Here is a 21,297-nt window from a genome sequence, read left to right as displayed (position 1 = left end):
GATAAAATTATAGTGGAATTTTGATCATTTAAAGTTTAATGCTAAACGTCAGTGGTGTCATCTTGTGTCAATTACAGGCAAATGAAAACATTCTACGTGAATCAACCTTAAGTGTCAATGCTTAAACAAATTGAATCATCATAACAAAGTTTTTCGATCTTTTTTTTATACATTTGTATACTTTAATATTTTGATAAAATTGGCGATGAATCGATTTGAATACGCTCAAGCGATCTTGAAAGATGACGAGTCATTCGTTGCAAAACATAAGAGTATGAAATTATACCATGGCCATCAAAAGGTGTGTAAATTTAATTTTTTTGATATAAATAGAGTCAAGTCTATAAATGCAATCCGTTTCAGACGAATTTCGAAGATGGTGAAGTGGTTCTTACTACACACCGTTTATTATGGGGTCGAGTCGGTGAAATTGCCCGTGGAATGGTTGTGCTAAGTTTGAATTTGAAATATGTCATTTCACTCGACGAAGAAGTGGCCAGTTCGTTTGTGTTTGGTCGTAAAAAGCGAATCATAATAATGCTGAGTGAATTACAATCGGACAAAGCACCGGGCCCGATGGACGATAGTACTGGCGAAACGTTTATAAAGTTGTCCGGCCGAAATGGCATTGAAGAGTCATTTGTACAATCGTTGAACGAAACAGTGTCGGCTCGCATATGGGAAACATCGGAAAAATCATCAAACAATGAAACCGAAAATACGCCGGTACGTCGAATAAAATTGCGAACGGGAATTGTGGGCATTGAACGAAATCTACAAGAGCGTCAAAAGCAAACCGATGAAAATATTACGCTTGCCTTTAAAGATCTTAATAAATTAATGACCATGGCCAAAGATATGGTTGCCATTTCAAAAGTGATCAGTTCGAAAATTCGCGAACGTCACGGTGATATATCGGAAGATGAAACGGTTCGATTTAAATCGTATCTCATGAGCTTAGGTATCGATGATCCGGTCACAAGAGATAGTGCTGCAAGCAATTCAGAATATTTTCAACTATTGGCAAATCAAATTTGTGCAATGTTACTCGATCCAATTATCGAAGCAGGCGGAATGATGTCATTGGCTGATGTATATTGTCGCGTCAACCGTGCACGTGGATTGGAATTACTTTCGCCGGAAGATCTTTTGAATGCATGCCAAATGTTAGATGGTCCGATTAAATTGAGAAAATTCCCAAGTGGTGCAATGGTCTTACAGATTGAAACACACAGCGATGAAATCGTTTCGCAAGAAACATTTGAAGCGGTAATTATTTGGTTTTTTTTTTTGTTATTATTTGAACATAAATGACTATCGGAATTTTAATAATGCAGGTGGAAAAGGCCAAATCAATAACTGTCGAGGAATTAGCACAACTTCTGAGCATTTCGTTGTTGTTAGCACAAGAACGTCTTCTTACTGCCGAAAGAGCTGGAAAAATTTGCCGTGATGATTCTATTGAAGGACTACGTTTTTACCCAAATCTATTTTTAACAAATGCAATTGAATAACTGGACATAACATAAATATCATCAATTTGTAAATAAAACAAAACGAGTTTTAACCATTAAGTTTGTGTTTAAATTCATTTTCTCGTTTTATGACAGACTCTTTGTTTCAAATGTTATAAAAAAACAGTCAGCTTTTGATTTGTTTATCGTGATAAAAAAAAACTGACATTTGACGGATCTAGAAATGTCAAACGTTCACAATACATACACAAATGGCACATTGTTTGCACTTACGTTGAAAAAAAAAGTACGACGTGTTTGTATGTTTCAAAGAATTCCAATGGATTAAATAAATTCGTATTTCATTTTCTTTACGTTTCAATAAAAAACCATATTGCCTCTGTTCTTTCGTAAAATATTCGTTATTAAATCACGCAAACTGTCGTTTTCCGCTATGTATGGCTATGTATGTGTGCGCGCGCGTGTGTGTGAGAGAGTGAGTGCCTAACGTCTCTGTGTGTGCGATTCAACGATACAGACCACATAGGTTCGCGCTTCAATACAAAAACTTCTAGTACTAGGCGAAAGGTTGACGAGACCGCGTGAAATTTGTGTATCACAGAAAAAGAGAATTACTTGCTTTTTCTTCTGTATTGCATTTTTCTTTCGCAATTAGGGCAAACGTAATTGCATTTCGATTGAATGCTATGCTGGAAACAATAGTTTATATAATAAATCGATTTGGATTGTAGAATTTTGACTAATAAACACGAGCGTTTTGTTTGTTTGTATAACAAATTCACCATATATAAATTTCAAACAATCATAACTGTCAAAAAAAAAACTTTCCATCAGATGACTTCAACTGCTGTGTGTATCATATTGAGATGGTATTCGTTTAATATTGTTGTCTCCGTATTTTGAAATAACAAAAAAAAAATTACTTGTGAACTCAAAGCACAGCGGAGGTAAACGGAATATTCAACAGAAAAATTTATGATTGAACGGAGGTTGAGAAAAAAAATTTGATATTCTTAGAGGATCTGTGTGATCGCGAAGGAGGATCGTAAATTGAATCGCGTCTAATTTTTCACTCGCCAATTAACTATTGTAGACAAAAAAAATTCAAATTGACTGTGTACCACTAAAATCGCATACATTATAAATACATTGTGACTACGACACTCATACATGAATAATCAAATCGCTTGTGAATAATTGATCAATACTCTTAAACTAAGTATAAGCGATAATTGAAATTTAAAAATCAACGGTATTTTCATTAATCACGCACCGAATTTTCAACGAATTTTTTTAACGTTACGTCAAATAAATGTTGATTTTGTCCAAATATTAAGCATAAATTAAATGTAACGATTTATTTAACGATAAATACACTTGAAATTTAAAGCAAAATAAACTAATTTGTCTGAATTCGTTGACTGTGTAAAATAAATACAAAGAACACGTGGAAAATTAAAATTGACAAAGTGTATGTGTGTTTGATTGAGAAAAGAGACACACTGAGAAATGGATTTCGAAACATCATGCTGGTCTGATGCTGGTCCACTCATCAATGGTGGTGGCCAAACGTTCTACAATTACGATAATCCAGTGCAAAGACGCCCGAAAATTGACTACTTCGATAGTTCATCAATACAACCAATTGTATCGCATATTTCATCGAATGGATATTATGGATATTGTCCAACACCGAACATACCTTGTTTAAACGAGCGTGCATCCGATGACAATCAAAAAGCTACAGCCGATGATATCAATGGCTCCGGTAGACCAAATGTAATGTCGATGGAATCGACAATTACAGAACAAACACAGCATCAAGGTCGTTCGATGTTCGTAAATCGAAAGCGTGCCGTTCAAAGTGTCACTAATAATGAATGTGCCGAACAGGACGCCAAACGACGACGAAGTCATTTGTCAGTCATTGATTATGACGAAGGTTTGTATTTACAGACACGATGCAATGCATTTTTGCATTCATTTTAATTGCAACCATTTTTTTTTTTCATTTATCTCTGTCCCTCTTATGTATGCACATACATATTGAGTGTGTTCATGCTTAATATAAATTGGCATTTCTTTTGACCCAATTAAAACACTCTGTTTATTTTCAAATTTTATTCTCGTTTTTCTTGTCAACTGTGTTCCGATCGAATTGGAATTGTTGCTGAACGTGTACCAATCCATGGCAGACATGCAAATCAGCTACGATGATAACGAGGACGTTTTAATCGATCCATCGAATATCGGTAATTCAAGTTCATTCAACAATATCAGCAGCATTGTTAATCCAACGATTAATGCAAATAAATCAAATGGTCACATTAAATCGACTATGATGATGTCTCACATGATTTAAAATGTTGAATTGTTCAATAGATTTAAGAATTGAATGTTTTTGTCGTTTAGCAACATAGTTTTAAGGCAAACATAGATTTTTTTTTACACACACACATTATGGATTATGCGAAATTGTGTATGCTTTATTTAGATAAGTTTGTGAACGAGTAGCTTATGTCTAATTGTATAGTTCTCGCATTTGACGGGGGGACAACAAGTTGTCGTCATCAAATTGTATATGCAAGCATGTTCAAATGAACACATTTTGAAAATTTACATTTTTTCGTTTATCCATTCTTCACAGCATCCAATAAATTACGATTTGACCAATTTTGCGTATACATTAACGAAAATACAGTTGAAATGGGACACAATTTGAATGAAACACATCAAACCGAATCAAAAATAAAGCTCAACATTCTGACTGACCCGAACAGCAATGCTGCTACGAATACTGACGACGATGATGATCATTTAACATCGACTAAAGAGAGCATCACAAATGACATGGAAAATTTGTACTGGCATACACATGGTTCTTATACATATGGTGCTTTGGCAGCGCTAACAAATACATGATTGTGTGTGACATCATTTTCTTTCTTCAAATTTTCCGGCTGAAATCCTATGATTTAGTTAATTAAAAAATCGTACTTATTAAGGATATTTTGGATAGAAATTTGAAAACACTGCGTCAAATATTCGGATTTTCCGAAATATATATATTTTTTTAAAATAAAAAAAAAACGAAATGATTTTTACATTAATTTTTAATTATCTAGCAAAAGAAAAAATGCATTAAATTTTAGTCTCGATTAAAAATGTGTTCATGTTAGAACATTTATTTTAGATATATATTGAAATAAAATTTTAAGTTGTTTGGGGACCAGAGCTCATAAATAAAATATATTTGTGAGAACATTTAAATGAAATAACATTGTTTTTTTTTGTTTAAATAGATTAACATATTTAAAAAAAATACAATTAACTTTTTTTTTTAGTATTGATGAAAAATAATGATAAAATAATCATGTGATTAATAAATGTTTATTAAAAAATTTCCTAACTGTAGGAAATTGTATTTATGTGCATACAAATTATTTCTATGACATCAAACATTCAATTAATTTGTGTTTCAAATCCACTTCTTGTCTTTTTCAACAAAAAATCAGTTACGTTATAGGTCGGTGTCAACAAAATCAATTTCACAATTTGAAGTTGTGGTGACTTTGGCTAAATCGGGTAATGGAGGTGGTGTTGATTCTACACCACCGACCGCACCTTCATTTGAGCATCCATTGTCGGGTATTAAATCGTTGCGTTCGGTTGTGTCTGGTGAATTTGTAACATTTTCATTATTTGCTACGTCATTTTCCATACTTTGATCGGCTTCCGCCAATTCTTGATTTAGATGTGATACCATACAAACAGGTGCACTGAATTGTAGTGTTGATGGATGTATATTTGGCGTGTGTTGCATATTTGCATCCATTGCAACAACGTCAGCCAATGATGTTGGTGTCACTATGGAATTTCCCTTCGATGTGGGTGAACCATTTTGTGAATCATGCTTAACGGTTAAATCCAAGTATGAACAACTGTTTGTCGCCTCATTTTGGATTGGATTTGTTGTGATTGCTCGCAATAGAGCTTCATCGATTGAAGATCGCAAATCAGGAACACACTGTTAAAATGTTATTTATTTTCAATTAGCAACGTAAGTAATTGTGTTATTTTCAATTTTATATGAATACCGTTGTTGTGACCGATAAATTATTCGCGCCATCTCTATCATTGAAGTGCTGTCCACCAGAATGTTGTGTTACCTCTTGATGATGTGGATTTTCCAAGTCATTCTATTTCGAAAATTAAAAAAAAAATATGATGCGAAATTTGTTGAAATTCCAAAATGATTAGTTTCCAACCTGTACATTTGACACGGATGCCTGCATATCAGGTAGGATGTTTGGGGATCCATTCGATTCACAGTGTTGTGTATATACTTCTTGAAAGGCTTGCATTAATCGCTTTCGCAATGGATCGGACGATGATATTAATTGCAGCTCACGAAATAGATTAATCAAAAAATGTGGTCGTGACTCGTTTGCCGCAATTAATGCTGAAACTTCCAAATAGACATTCTCTTTAAGATCGTCAAATAGTTTCGAAGATGATTTTAAATTTGTTCGTTGATTCGAACTGCTGGCTAAATTTAAATCTTGTGATCCCATCGCACCAATGCCATTCACACTAGCCGTTCCAAATTGATTTTCTCTCTCGTTCAATGGTGCGCTCATATCACGTAATGGTCGAACACGTTTACTACCACCGGTCGTTCCCTTTTGCAATGTTTTTGTCGACATTTTCGGTTGCTTCAATTCATTCACATCGAAATTAAAAGAATTTATTGATTTCTGATCATCGCCACATCTACTAAAAGTTAAATAAATAAATTCAATTTTAACAAATAAAATGATGAAATGTCATCAATATAAAATACCTATTTTCATTGTTTGTATGACTGTTGTTTGCAATCGAATTTAGGAGATTTGATTCAACAGCGGTGTTTGTATTGATAGCAACCGTATTTGTGGCGGTCATTTGTGCGCCAATGGATGTTGCTAAAATACTTGCAACAGCAGCCGTTGGCGCTGATACCGAACCGACGCTCAATTTCAAATTATTGTAGTTATTTGTGTTACTCGATTCGATAATATGATCGTGATAGTATCGCTGTTGATTCACATTAAGTACATCGGGCGGTGTATTTTGATTGATCTGATTACGGAACTTATTACCGAATGGCAAATTGTTGTGTGTTATATGGGCTTGCGCCTGTTCGATTTCATTACTTTTACAACTGGCGCTTGACAGAAGATTTTGTCGTGAATAACTGGAATTATAACATTTTATTATCAATATAAGAAATGTTCAACTCATTTACGTAATTTTGGCAAAACAAATTTTTCTAATTAGTTTGTGTTTAGTTTGAAATTAAAAAAAAAACACCAAAGCAGCAGACTTAAGAGCATCCACAGTTAATTGTTTCTGTTAAATTATTCACACAAAGTCCCAACTACACTCCCACTTACCAAACGTATCCTGTTTCGTAGCTTTGGAATCTTCGAGTATCGATTTTGTTGTGTTTCGATTAGAAGACATATTTTGATCAAAGTTTCGTTTGTTTTCTTGTTGAATTGAAAGAAGTGATCGAAACGAATGATATATTGAATATATGCAATGTGCACAGCAATGAATGTAAATATGTCACAGTACTGATGCAAATATAATTTGTCTACATAGATATTTTATATTGCTTTTTTGTCTTCAAACGTTTTTTGATTTAAATGATAATTATTAGTAGGGAGCTCTTAGTCGTCTTTTACTGTCTACATATTATTTGATGTTGAAACAAAAAATGAATGAAAATGTTTACCTTCGAAAATTATCATAATAATTGTTTGCACGAATGCCAGGCACAACTTGATTATTCAAAGCAGTGACTGTGTTAGTTGCGTTCACACTATTATTGGTTACTGGTGTTGCGGAATTGGAGGCATTGGTTAAGTTTTGTTGATGCAAATTATTAATGGTCGCATTGTTAGGTGATCCGCTGTTGTCGTTTGTATGATTGGACAAATTATGAGCGTTCAAAAAATTATTCGAGTATTGAATTTGATCGGTTTCATAAAATGGAGCAGCCACACCGGTCCGACTGTTTAGCAATGGTTGACGAAGTAAACGAACGCCTTGTTGATTATTCCGATAGAATTGAGCATTTTGTGGGGTGTTTGTGTATTGACGAAATGGTGATGGTGAAATCGGAGACTGTGGCTGTTGTTGTTGCTGCTGAATTGATGCACTAGACGATTGCGGATAGTTTGGGAAATTTTGTGGCTGCTCTGAATGAGCACGTGGTAAAAATGGAGCTTGATTTGTGCACACGATATTTGGTGGAACCGATTCAGCTCTTATGATATTTTGTTGTGTTGCATCAACCATTGAATTACTTGATCCATTCAAAAGACGCTCTTGAATCTACAATAAGCAAAAAAACACTTATTATTACAAAAAAGAACAAAGAATTTTCCACACACAAAACAAAAAATTTGTACACACCAATAGAACGGCACTGTTCAAAGTGTTAATTTCACGTTGTTGATCCCACAACAATTGATTGCATTGGCTTATCGAATTTATAAGCATTTGCTGTGTTTGAATGAATTGTTGCATCAGCATTGGATCGTTTGCTGGGTTCGATGTTTGCATCGCGCACATGTGATGATGATAATGACAATGCGGACTTTGTGGTGCTGCTGAACTGCATGCTTGATTATAGTTATTCCAATACCATGGATAATTTTGTTCAGTTTGATTTTCATAGACTCCATTCGCTTGGTTATTTAATGACGAAATTCGTGGAATTTCTTGCGATGATTTGCGCCAAGAAGCTGCCAATAGAAAAAAAAATTCATCGATATTTTAATGAACTAAATGAATATATGAAAAAAAATATATACCGTCTCTTGCGCTGATGGTTCGCATCGGCGGTGGAACCGAATATCCTCTAGAGCTACACGATTGCAAACTTCCAGCTTCTATTGACATATTCAACATATCAACGGCTCCCGAATCGGCGGAATCTTTTCCTTGATTATTACAAATGTTTGGATTCGGTTTGTGTGACAAATTATCGGATCTCAATGATGGCGTCGATGCATTTTGTCGATTTGACCAATTATTTGGTGAATAAAGTAAACCATCAGCTGATTGAAGTGGTTCTTTATTGATGCGCTGTATTTCATTTGGAATTGATTTTTCCACATCGTTTTTCTTTTGCAGAAAATTTGAATCGAGAATTTGCTCTTTCTGTCCGGCCGATGTGCTCGGTTGTGGATTAATTTGATGGGTTTGCTGTTGCTTTAAATTCTTTTCGGATCCATCGAATTCACGACGTCTTGCCATTTCGTTTTTAATGTCCTTCAAGCGATCTCGTTCAGCAGCCAATGTCACTACAAAATATACAAAATGAATATGCATTTTTAAAATAATTTCGTTTGATATTCAAACTCTTACCAGCTTGTTCACGTAAATCGTTGGTCATGTTGTGTAAAACTCGAACACGTTCAGCCATTTCTTGTTCTTCTTCTTCGTCACGTTGTGGATCATCGTTTGATTGAATATTGTTTGGTTCGTCTTGTGATTGAATAGTCACCTCATCATCTGGTTGAAAATCACCATTTTTAATTTCAATCAATTTAACTGTATGCATCATGTTCTGCAATCGCTTCAGTTGATCTTTCATTGCATTAATTTCGGCAATTTTATCTTGAAGAACTGATCCAGCGGCGGCAGCCACTTCGTCATCATCATCTTCGTCATCGGCATCGTTCGAGCGTGTTGGTTGATCGACAAGCACAATTTTTCCATTATGATCGAATTCACATCCCGGCACTTGAACGGTATCAAATGATTCGTCGTTGACATTTCGTGGTGGTGGCGTGACGGTTGTCGATCGATTCATATCGTCAAAGTTATTTTCCGCTTGAATATTCATGGCGTGCAATTCGCTTACCAAATTGGCCATTTGTTGCTTTTTATTTTTCAAATCGACCAGTTTCTTTTGTAGTTGCGTTTGTTCTTCAATCAAATCGGATTTTTGGTCAAGGCCTAATGAATTTGCTAAATCATTTTGACTGTGAATGAAATCGGTGAGTGTTTTCATGCGTGACATTAATGATGTCACATCTTGTGTAACGTCTTCAACATTATCGTAGTCGGGAACCGCATTTTGATTATTTGGAAATGTCATTGGCTGTTGGTTATTTCGCAATTGTTCCATTTCATACAATTGATTCTTGGCGGCCTGCTGCAGTCGAATCAATTGTTGTTGTTGTTCCTATTTTATGAAATTAAAAGTTGACATAAATTTAAAATACGAAATGTTCAACATTCTGTAAATTATACTACCTTAATATGTAAAATGCTGCGATTCGATACTTCCAATTTTGTTTGTAGTTCTTCATAAGTTGGTGTATTTGGTGCGGTCGTATGAACACTGGATACTGACTGCGGTCGCGGTGCGTTGGCCTAATTTATATATACATATTAAAATAAAATTAACTACAAACCGAAAATAACCAGAATTTATTAAACGAAGATAAAACAAATTTTACGAACGTCACTCATAAGACTTGGTACACTTTCCAAACTGTTTGAATTGATAACATTGCCATCTTGGTCTGCGATGAGCGTATCATTTGACACATTATTATCCGAATTACTTATTGGATGTGCGATAACCATTTTCAAATTCGGTTTGTATTTTATTATAATTATTTCGTTTTATTTTTATTTCACTTCAATAGAACACAAATTGCGAACAATTTAATAAAAAAAATTCACGCGAGTTCGTTTGACTTGGTCGAAAACAATTTGATGCAAATGAAAATCACTCTACGAATGCTAGCGGAGAAAATGACAAAAGTGTGCAAGACACCGATAGAAAAAGCAAGAATGATTGAGAATGTGCGTATTACGGTCTGTGTTTTGTGTTGTTTGTTTTTGTAGCTCACAACATGTCAGAAAAAAATATTGTTCATCGTTTTAAAAATATACACATGTACACAAACGCCTTCGTTATGCCGATTATCTTGCTCGATAGACACGTCTCGATTCGAACACAATCGAATTCAATACAAAATTAACCTAAACCATTCAATTCGCCATCAAACTGGACAAATATATTCAAATTCCAACTATTTGTGCACCTTGCTGTCGAGAAAATTGCATACTGTGAATGTAATGGGCGAACTTTTCACCATTTCGAAACACATTAAATTGCAAAATACCCTTTTCTTGAGACTTTGTACGTGCTCAAACTCGATACAATATGTACATCACATTCTATTTTCATGACAGACGTGTCTATTTTTAACGAAGGTATTATATTTTTTTAACCGTTTTCTCTGAGCTCATAGCTCTAAAACTCTCCACACCGTTCAAATCGTACGTCACAGTTACAATCAAGGAAAAATAAATTCATAATGAAATAAAATCAACGTTTAACTCTCATCGTCACAGGCACTGAGTCAATTCATACTAAACCGTATTCACCAATGAATGAATTAAAAATAACAAAAAAAAAAAAAATAACATTTTGCAATAATTTTCGTACCTTCTCGACGTTGATCGAGTCGATGAGCGATGTGGTTATTCGAATGTAGTCTTGAATTTGCGATAGGCGATCTTCCATCGGTAGTGATTTCTCATTGTTGAATGGAACTGTGGTTCGAGTTGGTTGTGGCGCTCCATCGGGAACACGCATCGACAATAGCTGTTGATTGTGATGAAGCAATTGCTCATTCAGTTGATTCTGTTGCTGATGTAGAGTGGAATTCGGTGTAGTTGGTATAACAACACCAATGGCCGCATTTGTTGAAGATGATGCTGCCGTATTTCCTGTACTATGAACTTCGTTGTTTGTGACAGCATCTTGAAGATAGCTGCGTCTTGGTATTGGACGTACTGGCCAACATGATCTTGTGTTTTCCGGCAACGAAAAATTCTCTGCAAAACCAATACCAATTTTTTTTAGTATCGTTACAATGTCTGACCACATTTCATTTTATTACCTAGTTCAAAACAAGTTCCTTCACCGGGAGTTCGATTGTTATTGTCGCGTTTTGATGCTCTTTGTACCGATGCAAAGAAATCCTTAAATGGAATACAAATTATTGCTAAAATACAGATTATATAAACACCAATATGGTTCAATATACGGAGCACATATGCAACACATTCAAATCGCCGGCCAGTTGTGGCTTTTTGTTCGTTCGCTTGGGTGGGCTGCATTGCAACCAAGTTCCCAGCGTTTATGTGGAATAAAACACATCACACATTTATATTATCTTTGAAATGAAAATGAAAAAAAATAACGTTGACCAAACGATGAACAACTGTATGACATGGAAATGTTGAATCTATTTATATCATCGTCATTTGAATCGGATGATTTCGTTAAAATCAGTCGGTGGATTTTGAAATGCTGCATATGGCCACACCGCACAGAAAACCAAATTTAATTACTTACATTCAAATGCTGCTGAAGATCACGTCGAGTTGGAGCTACAATCTCTTGAGGCACTGAATTTTTGCGAGATGCTTTTTCCTTTGGCACGGTGCCTGTTTGACGTTTATTTGCTCCAGGTGACATCGTTCTGTGCGATTTTTTTTTAAATAAATGAAACGTTTTAATATTGGGTTTTTTTTTTATTAATTTAACGATAAAATACACACCAATTTTATTCGTTGATATTATTATTTTAAAATGGACAAAAATAAATAAAATTCAAAGACAGAATATTTGTTTTCTAATGCAATTTGTATAGTGCAACACTTGCACTAAAGATAAATTTGTATGGTTACAGAATCACACGAAATTGATTGCATTTAATTTATATATTTATTTGCAATAACAAAAGAAACATAAAAACAAAACAATTTTTGTTTATTGAAAAAAAAGGGTCGCTTGTTTTTCTCTTTCTCTCCGATACGTTGTAGTCAAGTGTCTCTAATGTTGTTTACAGTTCTTCATTTTTGACGTTTGTCAATATGCAATGCATGCACTCCAAATTTAGTTTAGTTTAGTTGCAATTCTTTTGTTATTAGTTGAGTATCAATAAATTGAAAAAAACATCATTGATCACAGTACAAATTGTACAATTGAAAAATGCAAATCCAGCTCAATTGATGTTTTTCTTGTTTCATTTTATTCAACATTAAAAAAAATTACTTTGTTATGTATTTGCCGCCGCTTGATTCGGCGGTGCGTTGTAATATGCATTTTATAAGAATTCCAGTAGATGGCACTACATGTAAAACATTCGCAATATTTTGATTTTCGTTTGTTCAGCACATAAATTAATCGCCAGACTTGTACGGTCACATTTAACATTTGGAACAACAATGCGTTTCATTTTTGTTTATAATCAAATTGTATTACACGGCTATTTCTTTTCCCCAGGTTTAATTTAATTGCCAAGATTGACGAGTGAGAGTAAAGCAAACTTACGACACTATTTAGCACCAAATCGAGTGTAAAATAGTAAATTCTTTGAAAAATACCGTTACTGAATATTTATAATATTGATGCAACACGTGCCCAACGTGACAGACAGTGCAACATAAAGAGTTAGTGTTCGATAGACTGTGCAATACAGCGAAATAATAGCAAACAAAATCATTCTGTTGTAGCATTGAGACGCGACGAAATACAATGGCGAGCAAGGATAATCAAATGTTCCCGATCAAAATCACCAATTTCATCAATCCACATTTCTTTCACTTCAAATTGGAAAGCATTGTTGGTCAGTTTGACACTGATACCGAAGCTCAATTGAAAGAGAATGCCGAAAAATGCACACAAAAAGATAAAGCCGGCTATATGCCTGAAATCGATGAAATCGTTGCCGCATACATCGTTCCTTGGAAGAAATGGGTAATTTCCTACTTCTGACTTTGATTTATATAAATTAGAATTTTAAACATTGTTTGCTTGTAAATACAGTGTCGCGCACAAATTGACTTAGTTCTTCAGGAAGGCAAAACGCATAAGTATGTTGTTTGGTGTTTGGATCAAGGGTAAGGGGAAATTTTTAATTACATCTTACCAAATTAAGTTCAAATAAGTGATGACACATGGTTTGATTTGGAATTGTTCCAGTGTACCGATGAAAGTGGAAAGTGACAATCTTTTGCCAATGTCAAAATCTTTACAATCTTTACCAGCAGCCGTATACACTGGTGGTTTGTATCATTTGATTCATTTTTCTGTCATTTTAAGGCTACTAAGTAGATACTAACTGTATTTTTTTACGATTACCTTTTCACAATCATGGTGACGATATTAAAACAATACAAAGGTTTGGCGAAGTGTGAACCAGTCGAAATGGTATGACTTTTATTATAAATATTTATCAAAAAACTCTATAAACATTGATAAATGTCGAACTTTATATTTTAGCGGCTCAATTTCGCGACAATGGCTTACGAATCGTTTGGTATGAGTGATTTCTTTTAATATATATATTTGTTTAAACAAAATTCATTATTTATCACTAAATAAAAGTAAATCTGTAAATAAAGCTTGACACATAAAAGAAAATGTTGTCGCATCAGACAGCAAAAGTATTGAGAATTGAGATTTGGTTGTGAAGAGAACAACTGGAATCATTATGATCTACGCAATCAGAACAACGTATAATGACAGCTAAAATGGCGAATATACAACAACAGTAAATGGCAATTTTCACATTTCATACAAGCCAAAACATTTCCGGAGCATTCGTTGTTTTCTATTGCTTATGTTTTACATAACAGGTGCGTACCGTGTAGAAAGTTCTGAAACTACTTTCACTTTGATTTATATGTACGAGTGAGTCAACTTTAAAACTAGCGATTGCAATCTTCTTTTTAGATTTTATTGCTTTTTGTCTAAAATATAAAAAAAACATGAAATTCAATGTGAATGTAACAACTGTGAACCGAACCAAAATAAAGTGTTCAAAACTCAAACAGAATAGATTACGACAATGATTATCAAAAGAGAAGTTGCTGCACCAATACCGAAGCAACAAAATTATATGCTCTTATTCCCCCGTCGAAAGGATGCCGTAGTGCCCGATCGCGACCACTGATGTATACATCGCGAAACAAGATCTACAAAACGCAATGCAAAAAAGGGTCATATACCAAATCGACAATATCGCACAGATCATGCGTTTCATTTGAATTTCATTTGCAAATCGAATTGGTCGGTGGTTTCGCATTACAATCGTTTGGCTCTGTATTACAGAATCTGTAATATGCTTATTCAAGATTCATTGTTTGTTTCTTTTCGTCGGATCACAATAGTACTGTTATAAATAAACATTTTCTCTCTTCCACAGGCTCGATTTCATTTACCAAATCTCAATTTAATTTTGTTTGCTCAAGCTCTTCTATATATTCCCCAATTGATTGTTCTATTGTTTTTTTTTTTCGAAATTCCATAAAATTTTATTTTGTGTTCGTCTCTTTAGGTATCAGCGATTTTCCAGAATATTTGATCACAAAAGCCAAACAATTGATTGAGGAGGCAGCGGAAATCTTCTTTATGCCATCCGAACGAATTGGTGACCATGTTTTTGGTGATTTGCGAATTACAAAATACTGCGGCAAAAAAATTGATTTGTTATATGAGTTGGCCAAAACCGAAAACATAAAAATTGGCACGTTTCCCATTCCACGAGGTAAATTTGAATTAAAGCCATATTTTTTTTTTTTTTTTTTTTTTTTTTTTTGATAAATTTTCAATGTGACTTTTGTGTTTCCATAATATTTGGATCGAATAGATATTGGTGAAAAGTTTACGATCAAAAAACGCCGTTATGAAAATCATCTAGGACACTTGAATATTCAAAGCTCAATGAAACTTGCGACAGAATTGGGAAATTGTGCCACCATTTCAGCGGTATCGCTTCCATCAACGAAAAATTTGGAAAATGATGAAAAAATCATTTTGAATTGGACGCGTCAAAATAACGAATTGGCGAAACAGGAAGAGCACAATATGAAAATTGGCTTCGACAATGTGTTGTGTGCACTGAACGAACACAAAGTGCGTGGAATCGCAACCATTCCATATCCAAGATCGTACATTTATGGCAGTTCGACCACCATTTACAATTCGGTGTCTCATTTGTCATCACAATTTGGTTCACACTCCACCATTGCAGAAGACAATCCAGTTGATGAGCCGGCGCTGGTCATGGGATCGGATCCTCAAATCCACAAAATGGAACGGCTTACGAGCAAATTGGGTGCCACTTCGATCAAAGCCAAAAATACGAACGTGAAGCCAAAGAAAGAACAGAAAAAAGTTGTGTACATTCCAAGCGGACATGAAAGCGATTTGGTCAATTTTCACAAATACAATTTTTGATTTAAGCATTTCACTTGCTTAACTTTATTCAAAATTCATAAATAACAATTATTTCATTTCAATAAATTTCTCTTTATTTTTGTAAATTGCAATAGCAATTTAGATAATAAAAAAACATTTAAACGGAAAAAAAGATGCGTTCACTCGCAAATACATTTAAATCAAATCATTTGTAACCTAGCAAATAGAATATTTGCTTATAATCCGAATAAATTATAAGAATTTACATTGAATAAACCTAATTTCTTTCGAAATTGTTGGAGTCAGTTCCAATGATGAGATTTTGGCATTTTATATTGAAGATGATTGGGTGAGAGTTTATGTGAGAGTCAAATACTTTCTGAAGTGCGTGCAATGGATTTTTCATTTTGAAAATTTGAAAATCATCAATTTCTTTCTTATATTTATCGACACCACTGTCATGCTTCAATTTGTCACGATGCTGTTTTTTCGAATCATACCGTTCCATTGCGCGTTCCACATCGTCGCTTGATGTCTTTCGAATTGACACCTTTTCATATCGTCTTCGTTCCGATTGTTTATTTGGTTCAATGTTTAAATCGTTTGGAATGGAGAATCGCGGTGTATCCAATAGTTCTTCGTAGCTTCTTTCAATAACTCTTTTGAAGCCCATTTGCTGTGGTTCATCATTCCGGTATAGATTCAATGGTGACTTGGAGTTACGATGACGTTCCGATTCTTTTGTGCGTAACTGTCGGCCAATATCTTTACCGTTCCGTTTGTCATTGAACGCTTTCTCAACATCACCAAAATTGAGGGAAATGTCGTGATCTTCGTCCATTTTACGTTTTTTTGAATGTTGTTGCGAAACGGATGAATAATCCAAGTAATATGGATAATTTTCAATTTCACCGAAATCCAGTTTTCCATCATCCGATACTTTTGAACGCTTTTCAGGATATCGTTTCTCACTCGAACGGACCGGAGGTCTCGATTTCTCGTGAACGTCTTGTGTATTATGTTTGCGATTCGTTGACATTTGTGATTGTTTTTTTAATGTGTACACCTTGTTTTTCTCCTCTTTTGAGCAATTTTCATAGTCCAAAAATGGTTCAAAAAAGTCATGATTGTTGCTCGAATTTTGTTCAGCATTCTTTTCAAATCGTTCGAATTCATTCTTTTTTGCAGCACTGCTCATTTGTTCGAATGTCTGCTTCTTACGATTAGATGCACACGAATTTTGGGTTGGATTTGATTCCTTCACCATTGGTTTCAGTTGCTCTTCAATCCATTTCTTACATTTCGTACGATAATCTCTTTCGCTTGCATCATAGATATCACGTCCACGATTTATTGACATTGTTGATAATTTTCCAATGAAAAATGACAAAAGTCACGATTAATTTGTTCCCATCAAAGCTCACATCAAAATTGTATTTTTCCGTTTTCAATTATTGTTTGCTTATTTTTTGTTGGTGCGTAAATAAAGATGCGATGAATACATGCAAACTATACACCAAACTATGTGAATGATTGTTGAAAGGAGAATGCTACAGACAGAACAATATAGTTCGGTCGAAGTGTAAGACAAATGACAATACAATACCTCAAGCAAAGTTAACGGTTTTTCAATGGAGAGTGTTTTTTTTTTCTCACACTGACACACATCGTACAATGTAGTCGCATTTCGAAATGTTTGTAAGCCGATAGAATGTGGCAGCACTACGAAGTAGTAGCCGCATGATAAATCATCTTTGTCGGCATTTTGAATATCAACAGCAGCATGATGCAAATACACTGTTGATAAATGGAGCGGCTGACTTTATCGCACTACAAATGTGTGTTTGCGACGTTGTTGTAAATCATAATCATGAAGATGAGCATGAGACTGAATAGCAGTATTTCGATTACAGTGAGAACCATAACTAAACTGCAAACAATTTGTTTGTAGTTGAAGCTGATATTTTTTCAAATTGATGTATGTATGCATAGTATAAGCAAATGGATTTTTTTTAAGTGATCACTTATCACAACATTTTATTTATTAGTAGACAAAAGTGTGATGTTATCTTGTCAGTTAATAAAAAGAATATGAAACATTTGTTGGTTTTATATAATATGTTGTTTAGTGCATCGTTGTATGCCAGCATAGAAGGACGTTTGGACACTGAAAAAAAAAGATCTTTATTAAAATGATGCTCTCAGCACAAGTGATTTGTTTCATAGTTGTGCTACCGGTGGCTCTGAGCAATGGAATGAGCAAAGGTAACATTGAAAAGCCAATTATTACTCTAAATTTGAAATAATTTTTTGTTTCTCCGTAGAATTTGAGTCAATATTTGAAAGCACAAAACCGACAGTATCTGCAGATGTACAAGGTATAGCTGCTCAACAGGTGATCAATAGAACCGTACCATTACATGCGCATCTATTTGAAGTGACAATTGTCAGCGACTTACCATTGCACACATTTCAATTGATCAAGGCCAACGGCGATGATATTGTGCAAATTAGAGCCACATCTGGTGTGATTGCGTGTAAAGGATTTTATCATTATTTGAAATTTTACTGTAATAGTCATGTGTCTTGGGATGGATATCGAATCGATATACCGGACGAATTGCCCGATGTTAATGTAACAGAAACATCGATGAGTCGCTTTATTTACTACCAGGTAAAGTAAAATGCAGGTTTTTTTGTCCTATGTCAAGTAATTAACGAATTTTTTTGTTTTATGTAAAAATAAAGAATGTATGCACATGGTCCTATAGTTTTGCTTGGTGGCAATGGAAAGATTGGGTTAAACATATCGATTGGATGGCTATGCAGGGCATATCGCTGGTATTGGCGCCGACACAAGAAAAGGTTTGGACCAATGTTTACGGCGAATTGGGCATGACAAAAGATGAGATTGATGATCATTTAGCTGGTCCTGCATTTTTTGCTTGGCAACGTATGGGCAATATCCGAGGTTTTGGTGGTCCGCTATCCAAAAATTTTAAACTTTGGTCATCGGCGTTACAAAAGCAAATGATTTCATCGCTCCAAAATCTGGGTATTGCTGTTGCACTTCCGGCATTCAGCGGTCATATACCACAAGCTTTCAAACGAATTTTCCCAAATGCAACATATACATCTATGCCGATATGGGATCGATTTCCAACGGAATTTTGCTGCCCATTATTCATCGATCCGGTAGATCCACTTTTTAAAAAAGTCGGAAAATTATTTTTGACTAAAGTAATTGAAGAGTATGGCAATGGAAATCACATTTATTTTGCCGATCCATTTAACGAAATGAACCCTTCAAATCAAACTGTCGAATACATTTCAAAAGTGTCGAATACAATTTATATGACGATGAAAGAAGTTGATCCAAATGCAATTTGGCTACTACAAGGCTGGTTCTTTCTGAATCCAATGTGGAATAGCAATCTTGTAAAGGCATTTTTGACATCGGTTCCGATTGGAAGAATACTTGTTCTCGATCTTCATGCTGACATCCATCCACTGTGGCAAACCACGATGTCATTCTATGGTCAACCATTTATTTGGTGTATGTTACACAATTTCGGTGGAACGCTCGGAATGCAAGGCAACTTCAATATTATCAATCAGGTGACAATTTTGATGGTTTTTAAGAAAATGTATAACTCTATTACAATACGTCTTGCTCGAAATTCGTTTAGGAAATTGTAAAAGCAAGAAAATTCCATAATTCATCAATGATTGGAGTTGGAATTACCCCAGAAGGAATAAATCAAAATTATGTTATGTATGATTTTGCTTTGGATCGAGCGTGGTACCAAGACTCGACAAACGTTTCGAAATGGCTCGACGAATACACTTTCAATCGGTATGGCTTAAAAAATGATAACATTCAAAACGCATGGAGTATACTCAAGGTACATTAGACTAGCTTAAGTATGTTAAATGTGTCATATCTAATTCTTGCCTTTATATCATAACTACTAGGATACCGTGTATTCATACGATGGGCCTTCACACCATGGAAAATATATAGTTTGTCGTCGACCATCGATAATTTATACACCCTGGGTATATTTGCAATTTAAAAAAAAAAAAAACATTTTCGAAAAGCACAGTAAATAATTGTAAATTAACTAATCATTTTACAGACGTGGTACAATTTAACATTAATTGACGATGTTCTCGATGAATTGTTGAAGACTCCAGAGGATTTAATTATTGACAATGAACTATTTAAACATGATCTCGTAGATATAACACGACAATTTCTACAGAATAAAATTGAACTGTTATACTCTGAAATAAAAACAGCGTTTAGATCCAAAGATCTAAAGGCATTGGAAAGAGTTCAATATATATTCGAGTCGATATTACTGGATTTAGATAAGATTTTGCAAACAAATGAACATTTCTTACTTGGAAAATGGATCGCCAGCGCTAAATCGCTGGCTACCAATGAACTTGAAGAAATTTTGTACGAATACAATGCTCGAAATCAAATCACTATCTGGGTATGTTATGAACGCAAGAATGCTTATTAATAAATAACATAATTTTTTTAAATAACATTAGGGGCCCAATGGACAAATCGTCGATTATGCACATAAACAATGGGCCGGTATTGTGCGAGACTATTGTTTGCCACGATGGCAGGTTTTATTCTTTGAGCTCGGTGAAAGTATCAAGAAAAATAATGGAAAATTCAGTGACAGCAAGACCCGTCAAAAAATTTTCAGACAAATCGAAGAACCATTCACAGTTTCTCGCAAAGAATATAATACTGATGTTGACGGAGACACTATTCAAGTTTCACGTAAAATTTTACAAAAATGGCATGTAGACATTATTGCGCTGATTGAAAATTAATTTTTTTTTTGTAACTATTCAATTTTAAATCTGACTGTTATTCCGAATAAAAACCGATTGAGGACGAATTGTTATAAAAAGTTTTATTGAATACGATGGGTTGCACAAATATGCACATTTGAATTTTGAATGCAAATTGAATTTAATTGGAGAATTATGCTTTAGCTTGAAAAGTGAATTTAAAGTAGATCATTTTGAACTTTGTCACTTGAAATCATTTTTTTAATATTTTATGGGATATGTGCTTTGAGACCTTTAAATGATGAGAATTGAAAACTCGCATTAAGGTGAGATAACCTATTTCATTTTACATAGTTTCAGTTACTTTTAATTTTAGCTTAGTTTTAAAACATCACAAAATTATAATTTTTTAGAATGTAAGGAGCGATTGCTACACAACAATAAACTAAAAGAAAAAAACATCTATTTATTTTTTATATATTTCAACAAAATTGCATGATTCCGAATTTTGAAGCAAAAATATTGAACAAGTTTCAATCAGTGATGGCTACGAACGCGTTTGTATAAAAAATGTTCGTTCGTATAAATATTTTTCGATTCGTGTTCGGTCGTATTCGTTCGAAACTTTCAATAATTACAAAAGGAAAACAAAAAAAAAATCCGTATTGAACAATAAATTAAATAAAGTTGAACAAATTATCTGATTGTATTATATTA

At 34.3% G+C, this 21,297-nt stretch overlaps 5 protein-coding genes across 9 annotated transcripts; 4 read left to right on the top strand and 1 right to left on the bottom strand.

The window, feature by feature from the left end:
• Positions 1-112: 112 nt before the first annotated feature.
• On the top strand, positions 113-1,574 carry LOC116343868 (vacuolar protein-sorting-associated protein 36). The gene is made up of 3 exons (XM_031772154.1): positions 113-301; positions 364-1,269; positions 1,338-1,574. Exons 1-3 carry the CDS (start codon positions 206-208, stop codon positions 1,512-1,514), a joined length of 1,179 nt encoding a protein of 392 aa, XP_031628014.1. The 5' UTR covers positions 113-205; the 3' UTR covers positions 1,515-1,574.
• A 467-nt stretch (positions 1,575-2,041) lies between these two features.
• On the top strand, positions 2,042-4,595 carry LOC116341947. Its single transcript, XM_031769385.1, has 3 exons — positions 2,042-3,417; positions 3,671-3,727; positions 4,123-4,595. The coding sequence occupies exons 1-3, from the start codon at positions 2,985-2,987 to the stop codon at positions 4,395-4,397; spliced, it is 765 nt and encodes a 254-aa protein (XP_031625245.1). The 5' UTR covers positions 2,042-2,984; the 3' UTR covers positions 4,398-4,595.
• Positions 4,596-4,823: 228 nt separating this feature from the next.
• Positions 4,824-12,531, bottom strand: LOC116343588 (putative uncharacterized protein DDB_G0277255). Of its 3 annotated transcripts, none has more exons than XM_031771764.1 (13): positions 12,117-12,531; positions 11,911-12,037; positions 11,453-11,534; positions 10,996-11,387; positions 9,789-9,908; positions 8,895-9,717; positions 8,339-8,830; positions 7,938-8,269; positions 7,255-7,856; positions 6,319-6,711; positions 5,744-6,248; positions 5,573-5,674; positions 4,824-5,502 (listed from the first exon to the last, which is right to left on the bottom strand). In XM_031771764.1, exons 2-13 carry the CDS (start codon positions 12,031-12,033, stop codon positions 4,996-4,998), a joined length of 4,473 nt encoding a protein of 1,490 aa, XP_031627624.1. In that variant the 5' UTR covers positions 12,034-12,037; positions 12,117-12,531; the 3' UTR covers positions 4,824-4,995. The 3 variants fall into 3 exon arrangements, with proteins under 3 accessions (XP_031627624.1, XP_031627615.1, XP_031627632.1); XM_031771755.1 differs by having other exon boundaries at positions 4,825-5,502; positions 5,744-6,251; positions 12,117-12,530; XM_031771772.1 differs by lacking the exons at positions 10,996-11,387; positions 11,453-11,534; positions 11,911-12,037; positions 12,117-12,531 and adding an exon at positions 9,999-10,804 and having other exon boundaries at positions 4,826-5,502; positions 5,744-6,251.
• Positions 12,532-12,736: 205 nt separating this feature from the next.
• On the top strand, positions 12,737-15,871 carry LOC116342844. Of its 2 annotated transcripts, XM_031770626.1 has the most exons (8): positions 12,737-13,010; positions 13,074-13,317; positions 13,387-13,460; positions 13,543-13,625; positions 13,742-13,770; positions 13,843-13,879; positions 14,900-15,109; positions 15,212-15,871. In XM_031770626.1, exons 2-8 carry the CDS (start codon positions 13,096-13,098, stop codon positions 15,799-15,801), a joined length of 1,245 nt encoding a protein of 414 aa, XP_031626486.1. In that variant the 5' UTR covers positions 12,737-13,010; positions 13,074-13,095; the 3' UTR covers positions 15,802-15,871. The 2 variants fall into 2 exon arrangements, with proteins under 2 accessions (XP_031626486.1, XP_031626476.1); XM_031770616.1 differs by having other exon boundaries at positions 12,737-13,317.
• A 1,762-nt stretch (positions 15,872-17,633) lies between these two features.
• On the top strand, positions 17,634-20,687 carry LOC116342995 (alpha-N-acetylglucosaminidase). Of its 2 annotated transcripts, none has more exons than XM_031770864.1 (8): positions 17,634-17,740; positions 17,892-18,027; positions 18,087-18,436; positions 18,511-19,380; positions 19,452-19,667; positions 19,738-19,821; positions 19,902-20,264; positions 20,326-20,687. In XM_031770864.1, the coding sequence occupies exons 2-8, from the start codon at positions 17,955-17,957 to the stop codon at positions 20,617-20,619; spliced, it is 2,250 nt and encodes a 749-aa protein (XP_031626724.1). In that variant the 5' UTR covers positions 17,634-17,740; positions 17,892-17,954; the 3' UTR covers positions 20,620-20,687. The 2 variants fall into 2 exon arrangements, with proteins under 2 accessions (XP_031626724.1, XP_031626716.1); XM_031770856.1 differs by having other exon boundaries at positions 17,686-17,740; positions 17,811-18,027.
• Positions 20,688-21,297: the final 610 nt, after the last annotated feature.

This window comes from Contarinia nasturtii, unplaced genomic scaffold (genome assembly GCF_009176525.2).
Source record: "Contarinia nasturtii isolate CC-2019 unplaced genomic scaffold, AAFC_CNas_1.1 Cnas_scaffold_129, whole genome shotgun sequence".
Taxonomy (NCBI): Eukaryota; Metazoa; Arthropoda; class Insecta; order Diptera; family Cecidomyiidae; genus Contarinia; species Contarinia nasturtii.
Note: the sequence above shows the minus strand (reverse complement) of the source record. Positions and strands in the feature narration are given on the sequence as shown.

Excerpts from the sequence above, each read along its gene's own strand:
- LOC116342995 (XM_031770864.1), top strand. The coding sequence starts at position 17,955 with ATGATGCTCTCAGCACAAGTGATTTGTTTCATAGTTGTGCTACCGGTG. Across the intron at positions 18,028-18,086 it reads GAGCAATGGAATGAGCAAAG|AATTTGAGTCAATATTTGAA; the intron begins GTAACATTGAAA and ends GTTTCTCCGTAG. Across the intron at positions 19,668-19,737 it reads ACGCATGGAGTATACTCAAG|GATACCGTGTATTCATACGA; the intron begins GTACATTAGACT and ends CATAACTACTAG.
- LOC116343588 (XM_031771755.1), bottom strand. The coding sequence starts at position 12,033 with ATGTCACCTGGAGCAAATAAACGTCAAACAGGCACCGTGCCAAAGGAA. Across the intron at positions 11,388-11,452 it reads AGGAACTTGTTTTGAACTAG|AGAATTTTTCGTTGCCGGAA; the intron begins GTAATAAAATGA and ends TTGGTTTTGCAG. Across the intron at positions 7,857-7,937 it reads TGAACAGTGCCGTTCTATTG|ATTCAAGAGCGTCTTTTGAA; the intron begins GTGTGTACAAAT and ends TGCTTATTGTAG.
- LOC116342844 (XM_031770626.1), top strand. The coding sequence starts at position 13,096 with ATGGCGAGCAAGGATAATCAAATGTTCCCGATCAAAATCACCAATTTC. Across the intron at positions 13,626-13,741 it reads AGCAGCCGTATACACTGGTG|GTTTGGCGAAGTGTGAACCA; the intron begins GTTTGTATCATT and ends AACAATACAAAG. Across the intron at positions 13,771-13,842 it reads AGTGTGAACCAGTCGAAATG|CGGCTCAATTTCGCGACAAT; the intron begins GTATGACTTTTA and ends TTTATATTTTAG.
- LOC116343868 (XM_031772154.1), top strand. The coding sequence starts at position 206 with ATGAATCGATTTGAATACGCTCAAGCGATCTTGAAAGATGACGAGTCA. Across the intron at positions 302-363 it reads TATACCATGGCCATCAAAAG|ACGAATTTCGAAGATGGTGA; the intron begins GTGTGTAAATTT and ends AATCCGTTTCAG. Across the intron at positions 1,270-1,337 it reads CGCAAGAAACATTTGAAGCG|GTGGAAAAGGCCAAATCAAT; the intron begins GTAATTATTTGG and ends TTAATAATGCAG.
- LOC116341947 (XM_031769385.1), top strand. The coding sequence starts at position 2,985 with ATGGATTTCGAAACATCATGCTGGTCTGATGCTGGTCCACTCATCAAT. Across the intron at positions 3,418-3,670 it reads AGTCATTGATTATGACGAAG|ACATGCAAATCAGCTACGAT; the intron begins GTTTGTATTTAC and ends AATCCATGGCAG. Across the intron at positions 3,728-4,122 it reads AATCGATCCATCGAATATCG|CATCCAATAAATTACGATTT; the intron begins GTAATTCAAGTT and ends CATTCTTCACAG.